At 39.1% G+C, this 11,727-nt stretch overlaps 2 protein-coding genes and 1 pseudogene across 3 annotated transcripts; 1 reads left to right on the forward strand and 2 right to left on the reverse strand.

Moving 5' to 3' along the window:
* The first annotated feature begins 2,803 nt into the window (after positions 1 to 2,803).
* On the forward strand, positions 2,804 to 3,901 carry OR4E1 (olfactory receptor family 4 subfamily E member 1). Its single transcript, XM_017853471.1, has one exon. The coding sequence runs from the start codon at positions 2,884 to 2,886 to the stop codon at positions 3,829 to 3,831; it is 948 nt and encodes a 315-aa protein (XP_017708960.1). The 5' UTR covers positions 2,804 to 2,883; the 3' UTR covers positions 3,832 to 3,901.
* A 4,026-nt stretch (positions 3,902 to 7,927) lies between these two features.
* On the reverse strand, positions 7,928 to 8,797 carry LOC108516128 (60S ribosomal protein L6 pseudogene; annotated as a pseudogene). Its single transcript, XR_001881729.1, has one exon. The product of XR_001881729.1 is annotated as a 60S ribosomal protein L6 pseudogene (transcript).
* Positions 8,798 to 8,887: 90 nt separating this feature from the next.
* OR4E2 (olfactory receptor family 4 subfamily E member 2) lies at positions 8,888 to 10,139 on the reverse strand. The gene is made up of 2 exons (XM_017853480.1): positions 9,670 to 10,139; positions 8,888 to 9,359 (listed from the first exon to the last, which is right to left on the reverse strand). Exons 1-2 carry the CDS (start codon positions 10,137 to 10,139, stop codon positions 8,888 to 8,890), a joined length of 942 nt encoding a protein of 313 aa, XP_017708969.1.
* Positions 10,140 to 11,727: the final 1,588 nt, after the last annotated feature.

The raw sequence follows: 11,727 nt of genomic DNA on the forward strand, positions 1-11,727 counted from the left end.
TTTTTTTTTTTTTTTTTTTGGACAGGGTCACTCTGTTGCTCAGGATGAAGTGCAGTGGCAAAATCATGGCTCACTGCAGCCTTGACCTCCTAGGTTCAAAAAAATCTCCTGCCTCGGCCACCTGAGCAGCTGGAACCACAGGTGTAAGCCAACATGCCCAGCTAATTTTTTTGTATTTTTATAAAGACAGGGTTTCGCCATGTTGCCCAGGCTTTTAATGTTAGTGGCTTTTAATCTCCTCTACCTACCACTGCAATCTGGAAAAGTGAAAAAATATATATTATTTCTATACTACATCTTCTGTTAACTGGAAACCAATCCTAGAAAATCTTGCTGCAGAGTTACATATTTTGACATATTGACATATTGAAAAATAGGATAGTAATATAGCTACAAAGGTGTGATTTTTACAGACAGCCTGAAATAGTACCTTTTACCAGAAAATATCACCAACTACATCTACTGTGACATCACCAAAACTGTGAACAAGACCTAAGGAGGGAACTTCAGGGGCTCTCATCTTTCTTACGGAAAAAGCAAGGTAAATGGGGTTATCTGACTTGTCCAGCTTCAAATAAGTTGTTATTTCTACTGGAAGATAAAAATCTTGATATTGAAGGACTGACACTTCTGTTACTTTTGGAGGTACTACGAGCATCAGAAACAACCCAGGTGACTTTTATAGAGATTTTAGTTGGATTTTATTTTTGTCTTAATCATCTTTCCCCGTTTCCCTGAAATGTATGCAATAAACACTACGTTTTCTTCTTGTGTACCATATTCTTTCTACTGCAGTTGAACACAGCTCCATATCTCAAAGCATTTTTTCCTGTGGCTCCACAGAAATAGAAAAAAAAATGATAATGATGGAAAAGGTTTAGTTTAAAATGTGTATTCATATTCTATGAGGAGAGAACAGAAGCCTTCACTTCAGACCTAGCTCTTGATCTGCACACCCTTTTCAGTGTGTGCAGGTGAAATTTCCCATACTGAATAAAATCCTAGCGCCATTCTTAGTCAGCTCTTCTGCTTTGAATTTTGCAACCATGAAAACAAGTGTAAATCAGGAACACTTTAAAAAAATCACTTCTTGGAGCAAAAGCTTCAAATGAATACTCGAAGAAAAATTTCTAAACAGTAAAATTAATCTATAGGTACATTTAGATGCTGCTGTAAACATTAATCCAAACACTGGACACAGTGAGTTTAATTTTTAAGTGTTAACTGAAAGTGTTTCCCTGGCCCCAAAAATGTCTTCTTTGCCACAGAACTGCTTTTCCAGTTCCTTGGTTTGACACTACCATTAGTCATTCCTCTGACATGGACAACAAAAAGGGCTGTTATCTCAGAAGGCCAGCATGATAAGGTATAGGAGATATCTGAGGAGAAGGAGAGAGCTAGGAGGAGATAAAGAGCCTTCTCTATCCTATTTTCAGAAGCAGTGTGGGGTTGACTCATTAGTCTACCAGGGAGCCTGAGCTTGAGGAATGATATATATCTCCAGTAGTCACCTGTGATAGGAAAGAAGTAGCAAGGATCACGGGGACCAAACAACCAAGAGAGACAGCTTCCTCTGGTGGGCCATCCCTGGAAGGCTGTGTGTGTCAGGGCAACAACATGATGGAGGAAAGCTAGAAAAGAGAGGTTCCTTATATTCCCCCTAACCCTGCCCCACAGTCTGACTCAGGACACCAAGAAGAGGAAGAGAGAGGCCACTAAGACATATTCTGCTTCACTCCCTGATTCTACCATCCACCACAAACATTCAGATGAGAGTGGTGGTAGAGCAGAGAAAACCTGAACCAAAAGTCGGGAGACCTGACCTCCAGAGCCAGCTGTGACTCCAGTTCCATGTAACCTTGGACCAGTTGATTTGTCTCTCTGTGCCTCATTTTCTCTATTTGTAAAATGAAAAAAAATAGATTATATCAACTCTCAATTCCCTTTAAGGGCTAAAATCCTGTGACTATAATGCATATACTCATTATTTAAAAAAAAAAAAAAAAAAAGTGGTGCTTGAGTCATAGGATAATTTAAAAGAAAATAACTATTTTCGTTTTACTTGTGGGCCAGTAAGTCAGACAACAGAATGGGACTTTGAAAAGAGCTAGAATAATCTGATCAAGACAGTAATGCTATTAGGCTTGGATCTTAACATCCAGTTTAAGAATAAGTCTGCTGTCAGCTGAGGAGTGGAGGAGAGGTCAACTTCCACATTTTCCAAGGCTTCCAGGGTTTTATCCTGCCTTCTCTAAATAATTGTTCAAGAACATCATAGCCACATTGCCAATTGTCCAGTAGCTTGGTACAAAGCTTCTGCCCTCTGAAAGTTATATCGTTGAAATTACAGTCTCAGAGCCCCATGGCAAAGCCAACAGCAGAGCAAGTGGTTTGGATTGATGGAAAGTACAGTCTACAGGACTATTAAAAAAAAAAAAAAAAAGCTATGTTCAAAAGCCAGATTTGTGTAGCCTTCAACAAATTATGTATTTGAGTTAAGGAGAATCTTAACTTCTTCTCCTGTAAAAATCCATAACCTAAATCTAAGCATTGATGTCTTACTACATTAAGGGAGAAATAACTTGTTTGATCTTTCCCTCTCTCTCTCTCCCTCTTCAAGATTGTTTTATGCCTCTTAATGAATGAAGATTTTCTATTTTATTATTCCAAAAGTGTATGTTAAGTACCTACTGTGGGTGTATCATGACATAAGATGTTAATGGGGATTTTTAAAAGAAATGCAAGATATTTTACCATAGATTCTAGATGGAGAGAAAAGGCATAAACACACAAGAAATTAAATAACCAAATGATTGATGCAGATATTAAGTGTTATATTAGATTTTTTTTTTCTAATTCTTTACAGGTTGTCTAACAAAAAGAATGGAAGAGGCTGTCCTACTCAATCAAACTTCTTTAGTGACATATTTTCGGCTTAGAGGTTTCTCTGTAAATCAGAAGGCACAGATAGCTATGTTTTCCATGTTCCTCATTTTTTATGTCCTGACACTAATTGGGAACATTCTTATTATCATAACTATTATCTATGACCACCGACTCCATATCCCCATGTATTTCTTCCTCAGCAACCTGTCCTTCATTGATGTCTGCCATTCCACTGTCACTGTCCCCAAGATGCTGAGAGACACCTTGTCAAAGGAAAAGCTCATCTCTTTTGATGCCTGTGTGACCCAGATGTTCTTCTTGCACCTCTCTGCCTGCACAGAGATCTTCCTCCTCACCGTCATGGCCTATGATCGGTATGTGGCCATTTGTAAACCCCTACAGTACATGATAGTGATGAACTGGAAGGTATGCATGCTGCTGGCTGTGGCCCTCTGGACAGGAGGGACCATCCACTCCATAGCCCTCACCTCCCTCACCATCAAGCTGCCCTACTGTGGTCCTGATGAGATTGACAACTTCTTCTGTGATGTACCTCAGGTGATCAAGCTGGCCTGCAGTGACACCCACGTCATTGAGATCCTCATAGTCTCCAACAGTGGACTGATCTCCGTGGTCTGTTTTGTGGTCCTGGTGGTGTCCTACGCAGTCATCCTGGTGAGTCTGAGGCAGCAGATCTCCAAGGGCAGGCGGAAGGCCCTGTCCACCTGTGCAGCCCATCTCGCCGTAGTTACACTGTTCCTGGGACACTGCATCTTCATCTATTCCCGCCCATCCACCAGCCTCCCAGAGGACAAGGTGGTATCTGTGTTTTTCACTGCAGTCACCCCCCTGCTGAACCCCATTATCTATACCCTTAGGAATGAAGAAATGAAGAGTGCCTTCAACAAGTTAGTGGGGAGAAAGGAGAGGAAAGAAGAAAAATGAAAATGTCTACGTCCTTAGGATATGTGGTGCTCCAAATTAAAGAAATGCCTTGCAAAGAATAAGTTACATACCATATTTATCAAACTGTGAGACTTATAAAATTATCCTTGGTCCAATATCCGACAGTCATAGCAATCATTATGGTTATTAATATCTTCTCTGTGCTGGAAATTATTCTAGGCACTGTGCATTTACTTAATTCTCACAACTTTGAAAGGTAGATATTATTATGCTTGTTTGTACATGAAGAAATTAAAGCTTGAAGAGAGCAAATAACACACCCAAACTCACTCAGCTAGAAAACAATGAAGGCAGCATGTGAACCCAAGTGTATCAACTTAAACTCAAGCTGTTATCACAACATATACTGCCTCTTTCTGCTTTTCTGTTGGAGGGATAACCAAGGTCTAAACAAACCTTTAGATTTCTGGGCAGCCCTTGCCTGCATCATTCACCCAGATGCTTACATAAACGGCTTAGCAAACACTAGTGAAGCAGACGAAGTGAGTTTCCACATGACTTTAGTGACGGAGAAAGAAGACTTTGAGCAGGTGAAGTTACTGACACTCTCAAGTATCCAGGCAAAATCTACCATCCCAGCAATGAAATTGGGATATCTTATTATTCATTCATTTGACAAATATTTACTGAGCACTTATTACATGCCAGATACTAGGTTTATAGCCATGAATAAGACATACATATAGTCCTTCCTTCATGGAGTTTAGGGTCTAGTGAAAATAGAAAACAAAAATATGAACAAACAAATTTTAACTACAGATTGTGATAAATGCTATAAAACAGTAGGGTGCTGCTAGAGAGTATGGAAGAGACTTGCTTTAAATTAAGTGGTCAAGGATGGCCTCTCTGAGGAAGTTACATTTAAGATTAAAAGGAGCCAACCATGAGAAAAGAGAGGTGATGGACATTCTAGGCAGGGAAAATGGCCAGTGCAAAGATCTATGCTGGGAAAGACCTTGGCTTGTTCAAGAAAGTAAATGATCAGTGTGATTACAGCTTAGACTATAAGGCAGAGAGTAGCAAGAGAGTGATGTCAGAGAGCTAAAAAGAATCTTTCCAGTACAATAAGAAGCCACCAGAATGATTTAAGCACAGATGTGGCATGAAATAATTTATGTTTTAATAAAATTATTTTAGTTATATAGAGAATTCACTCAACTAAGCAATAGCTTCCAATATTGTTCTTAGAGTAATATTGGATGACTATTAAGTATTTAGTAATAAATACTTAGAAAACAACTTGGTAGAAAACACCAAGTTGGATAAACCATGGTCTATAAACCAACATCTTAAATCTCACTGTGGTGGCACATGGTGTAGCAGAATGGAATGTGGTGAGTGAACTGGGGTATGAAAAGGACATCCCAGATAATGGCATCTCATATTCATGTTTACAAAAGAGCATGACACACTGGCAATCATCAGTTCATTCTCACTCCCTCACTGACAAAGGCATGCTTAAATGCAGCTGGGATTTCCTAGGCGCTCAGTGAGTGTATGGTCAATAAACCTGTGAGCCACAAGGCCTACATCATGATTTTCAGGAGGAAAGTTTTTATTTGCTAGGAAATGTGTTAGGGAGGATATTCAGTTAATACAAGGCATTTCAGTTACAGAGAGGCATGATTTTAAAGGCATTCTGTAGGGCTTTCTGGATATCAAAAGTTAACTTTCAACAGAAAAATCTAATAATTAATAGAGTAGTTTCTTTCCCAAAGATAACTCCCTGGAAGGTATAAAATGATATTTATTTGAACTTATTAGTGCAATAATTGAGCTGAATTTAAGAATTATCAAATTTATGTAAAATAAGTGCTCTTTTATTATAGGCAATGACAGACAATAAGGAGAAATATCTAAATATCTTTCCAATGAGCTCAAATAGAACTGCTTGTGCAGGAATCAGCCATACAAAGGAACAAGTGCAAAACTGTCATATTGTCTGTCAACAACAAAATGCTTCAAGGTAGTCATTAAGATTGTAGCTGGTAAAACTATAATGGAGCAATGATGTGATGTTTGCTTATTTTTTTCATAGTAGCAAGCAAAAATTCTGACACTACCCATTTTAGTCACACTAATCTTTACAACTCTCTGGGGAGGTAAAATAAAACATTTAGGCTCTGTTTTACAGAAAAAAAGCTTTTCAGACTCAGAGACAAGATAAAAATGTATTTAATTACTCACTAAATAAATAGATAGTCTTAAAGAACAAAAATAAAAGATATTGACGCATGGCTCTGTGGTTTACTTACTTTAACAGGAGAGAGGAATAATTATTTATTAATATAGAAATTTGCTAAGCAACTTTGTATTCAACAATTGAATTCTTCAGGTTACAACCATGTTCTATACAGTAAAGTAATGAATAGTGCCATAATACAAATAAACAAATAAGAGAGTGGGAATTTATTTCTGCATAAAAGATAATAATGAGTGTGAATACCTATGCACATAAAAGTCCAGAAACTAGAGGCATAATTAGATCATTTTTCTCAGTTTTAACATGTACATAGTAGTGATATCTGGACTTCATTTCATTCTTCAACTTTTACTATGACTCAAGTTTTATATGAGAATTGTAGGGGGCTGACCATATTCTACCCTTGTTTGTCAACTTGAAGCAATGATATTTAGATATTTTCATGAACACCTCCCAGTTTAATTAATAGACTGCTTCTGATTCTTTGTCCTTTTGATTACTAAAAGGTAATCATGTATTAGCCTTTAGTTAGAGTTAGTGGGTCACTCACTCTGTATTGTGTATGTCTGTAATGTGTGGATGGTCATGTTGTCTGCTCTCCAACTCTCCAGAATACTCAAGTATTATTCCTATAAGTTGATAGACTATCTGGAAAATAGTGACAAAGACCCCAATCAATTACAAATTTTTTTCAGAATAAGCAAAGAAACATATTTATACTTAATATTTTTATTATTAACCATATTTCATTTCATTCCATTAGCTCCATTAAAGTTGATATTGTATGGTAGCTCTCTGACCATCTATAGGATCTTCATTTACAGCTAATCCTACTGATTTCAGTCACAGAATATCATCATCATTACCTAAGAAATTTGTCATGGATCCTTCTTCATATGGACTTGCCCTTTCCACAATAAACTGATATACTTCAGCCCAGTGAGTGATAGTAGTTAATGATTAGCTGAGAGGAGCGAGTGCCTTGAACTCAGGAGTTTTGAGACCAGCCTGGCCAACGTGGTAAAACCCCATATCTACTAAAAATACAAAAATTAGCCAGGCATGGTGGCACGCACCTATAGTCCCAGCTATGCAGGAGGCTGAGGCAGGAGAATCACTTAAACCTGGAGATGGAGGTTGCAGTAAGCTGAGATGGCGCCACTGCACTCCAGCCTGGGCACCAGAGTAATTAGAGAAAAAAAACACTCGGCATTTTCTACCTTTTTAATTTTTACTATTCTGGTGGGTGTATGGTTTTGTTTTGTTTTAACTTTTATTTTGACAGTAATTTCAGACTTAGAAGAAGTTGCAGGAATAATACAAAAAATTCCTGTCTCAAAAAAAAAGTACAAAATAGATCTAGATGTGAGAGAATTACATTCAAAAGCAACAAAAGTTTAATTCAATATAAATAAGTAAAGGCTTATTTATACACTTGAAAATGTATTGGAAAGCAAGATTGAAACTACTATAATGTATAAATCACAGGAGTGATGTACAGCTTTCCAGAGGCAATATCCCACAGAACAGTATAAATCAAGAGAGTCGATTCTCACTCTACCTGCTCCTGAAACTGAGACTGAACTGAGTTCCCCAAATTGTATTCTTTTACTGATGAAATCAAAAGCTGTCTTTAAACTTTCCCGGGTTATTTTTTCTTATACCTTCCACTATGATGTTTTGCTTTATTTAAATAATAGTTAATAAGTTTTTATCTTCAATGAACAGAATAAGTTCTTATCTTTAATGAGCAGAAATCTAACCTGCTCCATGCCATTTTACCTAATTGACCAACTTATATAAGTTGATTTTGACTCTTTACTTTTGCTTTTTTTTTTTTTTGTAGTTAGCTATTTAATGAAGTTCTTAAGACATTTAGAACACCAATTGGTGAGGATAAATTCCATTCATCAGGGCAAACACAGATCGCAGGTAGGCCTGGAGCTGAGGAACAGCTTTGATTTTTGGTAGAATTTGTGAGTCCACAGCTTTCTGATCAATCTTGCGCTGCTCTGTAATCTCGTATTTCTCTTTCTCTGTGTCGAAGATCTCACCTTCCTGGTGTCTGGGCTTCCGCAGCTTCTTCTTCTTGAAGTAAGCATCAGTAAGATGTTTTGGGATTTTGACATTGCTGATATCGATTTTGGTTGAGGTGGCAATGACAAATTTCTGGTGTGTTCTTCGTAGAGGAACTCAATTGAGGACCAGAGTTCCAGTCACAAGTAACAAGCCACCAGCCAGCTGCTTCAGGAAAACCACCCTCTTGCCCCTGTGGCGTCCAGTGAGGATGATCAGAATGGTCCCGGGGGTAATGCTGGCTCGCAGTTTTCTCACGTGCTGACTGAAGGGTTTTTTGCCGTGGCTCAACAGCTTTCGAGGCACATCTTCAGTAGGATAATATCTAGGCATTTTGTGAAGTTTAACCACCCGGGTACCGCCGTTCTTGTCACCACCAACTGGTTTTGTAAGAGTTGCAAGAAACTTCTCCTTCTTTTTCTTTTCAACCTTGGATTTAGCGGCTGAGTACTTCCTCTTGTACATGGCCTTTCTAGAATACATGGCAGATCGGGAATACCTGCCAATTCCTCTGACAAGGACAGGGTTGCGGCTGCAATGGGGCTTCCCCTTGTTGGGCTTCTTAGCCTTGAGGTTACCCTTTTTCACCTTGCCACCAGCATCAGCCTTCTTGGCTTCGGGTTTCTTCTCTTTAGTATCTGGCTTCTCAACTTTTTCACCTGCCATCTTGCAAGATGGGAAAGAGAACTAAGGTTTCCTACTTTTGCTCTTTCATTAAGGATGTGGCTGCAATTATGTCTGCAATCCTAATGCCCATTATGTATATGATTTCATGAAAAAAATTTGTCTCTGCCTGAGCTGCTTCATGGCACTTTTTACCTCCCCATTCCTCAAGGTGTAAATGAAGGGATTCAGCAAAGGGGTGACCACTGTGTAGAAGACAGACACCACCTTGTCAATGGAGAAGCTGGTGTCTGGCCGAGTATAGATGAAGATACATGGCCCAAAGAAGAGGGCAACCACCATGAAGTGGGCCGAGCAAGTAGACAGGGCTTTCCAGCGCCTTTCAGCTGAGTGTTTTCGAAGAGAAACCAGGATGACCATATAGGAGGTGACCACGGCCAAGAAGCAGGCGAGGGAGATGGTTCCACTATTGAACACAATCAGTATTCCTGTGAGGTATGTATCTGTGCAGGCCAGCTTGATAACAAGAGGCACATCACAGAAGTAGCTGTCAGTAATGTTGGGGCCACAGTAAGGTAGATGAATAGTCAAGAAGGTCTGCCCGGCCGGGCGCGGTGGCTCAAGCCTGTAATCCCAGCACTTTGGGAGGCCGAGACGGGCGGATCACGAGGTCAGGAGATCGAGACCATCCTGGCTAATACGGTGAAAACCTGTCTCTACTTAAAAATACAAAAACAACTAGCCGGGCGACGAGGCGGGCGCCTGTAGTCCCAGCTACTCGGGAGGCTGAGGCAGGAGAATGATGTAAACCCGGGAGGCGGAGCTTGCAGTGAGCTGAGAACCGGCCACTGCACTCCAGCCTGGGTGGCAGAGCGAGACTCCGTCTCAAAAAAAAAAAAAAGAAGGTCTGCCCTAGTGAGTGAACGGTACGCCCCAACCAGAGAGCAAAAACAAGCTGTACACAGACTCTCATGTTCATCACATTGGGGTAGTGGAGTGGAGTGCAGATAGCCACGTAACGATCATATGCCATAATGATCAGCAGAAAGATCTCAGCACAGGCAAAGAGATGTAGGAAGAAGAGCTGTGTGATGCAGTTGTCAAAGGAAATGGTCTTTCTCTCTAAAAGCAAACCCTCCAACATCTTAGGCACAGTGACAGATGAATGGCAGATGTCAATAAAGGACAGATTGCTCAGGAAAAAATACATGGGGGTATGGAGACTTGGAGTAAAGACTGTGGCAATGATGATGAGAATGTTCCCCAAAAGCGTTAGCACATAGATGGCTGAGAATGCCATGAAAAACAGCATCTCCAGCACCCAGTTATCAGTGAGTCCCAAGAAGACAAATTCAGTCACTCTTGTTTGATTTAGAGTGTCCATTCAATGAGCTTAGGGGGAGAAAAATGAAAGCTAATTTAGTTTTATTATTATAGAAATAGAACTAACTGAAATGACTTTGTATTCTTATCTGAATTGCTAATTTATCATCAGAGCATATAGCTTATAAAATCAACTTAATAGTTGTTACAGTATACCCACTACTAACCAGGAGCCATGCCAGGCACTTCTATTTAAACACAACCACCTCATGGCACAGGAATCAATTGTTTCTGCCTTGCAGATGAGATCAGTGAGCCTTTACAAGAATAAATAAATGCCCAAAACCCTTACCCATTAGTTATTGGGCTCTTTTCACTTCAAATTAAAGCACTGATAACATTAAGCTAATATTCCAATACAACTCCCAACTAAATAATCTGACTCTTCCTATCAAATTAAATATACATTCAAAGCCTGCAACAGTCTGCTGCACATTTTCATTTTTTCAATGTGAGTGTCCTTTTATTTTCTCTATTAATTCTTCTCTCCAGCAAGCAAGTCACTGTCCTCCAGGCATCCTACCTCCACCTACTTACTTTCCAAAATCTTTGTCTTTACTTTTTCTTTTCCCTCTGCTCAGAAAACATACACTCTATTCAAGTATACTCTCCTCACCTCATTATTGACTGTTAATATACAAACAACTCCATTAAAAAATGGGCAAAGGACATGAAAAGACACCTCTCAAAAGAAGACATTTATGCGGCCAAACAAACATGAAAAAAAAGCTCAGCATCATTGATCATTAGAGAAATGCAAATCGAAACCACAATGAGATACCATTGGCTATTATGAAAAAGTCAAAAAACAACAGAAGAACAGATGTTGGTGAGGTTGTGGAGGAAAAGGGACACTTTTACACTGTTAATGGAACTATAAATTAGTTCAACCATTGTGGAAGACAGTGTGGCAATTCCTTAAAGATCTAGAACCAGAAATACCATTTGACCCAGCAATCCAATTACTGGGTATATACCCAAAGGAAAATAAATCATTCAATTATAAAGATACATGTACATGTATGTTCATTGCAGCACTGTTTACAATAACAAAGTCATGGAATCAGCCTAAATGTCCATCAATGATAGAATGAATAAAGAACATGTGGTACATAACACCATGGAATATTATGCAGCCATAAAAAGGAACAAGATCATGTCCTTTGCAGGGACATGGATAGACTTGGAAGCCATTATCCTCAGAAGACTAATGCAGGAACAGAAAACCAAACACCACATGCTCCCATTTATAAGTGGGAGCTGAATAATGAGAACACATGGACCAACTCTACACCTGTGGAGGTCTGGGCTTAATACCTGATGATCTGTGCAGTGAACCACCATGCCACATGTTTACCTATGAAACAAAACTGCACGTCCTGTACACGTATCCATGAACTTAAAAGTTGAAAAAAAATAATATTCATCCTTCACTTCGTCTTTGACTATTTCAAAGAACACTACCTTTAAGAAAACTTTCCTGACCCAATCAAAGCCTATCTATTCCCTTTCAGGCTTCTTTTATGGTCCTTGACCTGTAAAATAAAATAAAACAAGATGTTCATTTTGCCCTCCACTAAATCAATTTT

This window comes from Rhinopithecus bieti, unplaced genomic scaffold, assembly GCF_001698545.2.
Source record: "Rhinopithecus bieti isolate Rb0 unplaced genomic scaffold, ASM169854v2 scaffold_34943, whole genome shotgun sequence".
NCBI classification, from domain to species: domain Eukaryota; kingdom Metazoa; phylum Chordata; class Mammalia; order Primates; family Cercopithecidae; genus Rhinopithecus; species Rhinopithecus bieti.

What these genes read in the sequence shown, in the direction of transcription:
- OR4E1 (XM_017853471.1), top strand. Translation starts at nt 2,884, where the DNA reads ATGGAAGAGGCTGTCCTACTCAATCAAACTTCTTTAGTGACATATTTT.
- OR4E2 (XM_017853480.1), bottom strand. Translation starts at nt 10,139, where the DNA reads ATGGACACTCTAAATCAAACAAGAGTGACTGAATTTGTCTTCTTGGGA. An exon ending in GGGCGTACCGTTCACTCACT is followed by an intron (nt 9,360 to 9,669) that starts AGGGCAGACCTT and finishes ACCGCGCCCGGC; the next exon opens with CGGGCAGACCTTCTTGACTA.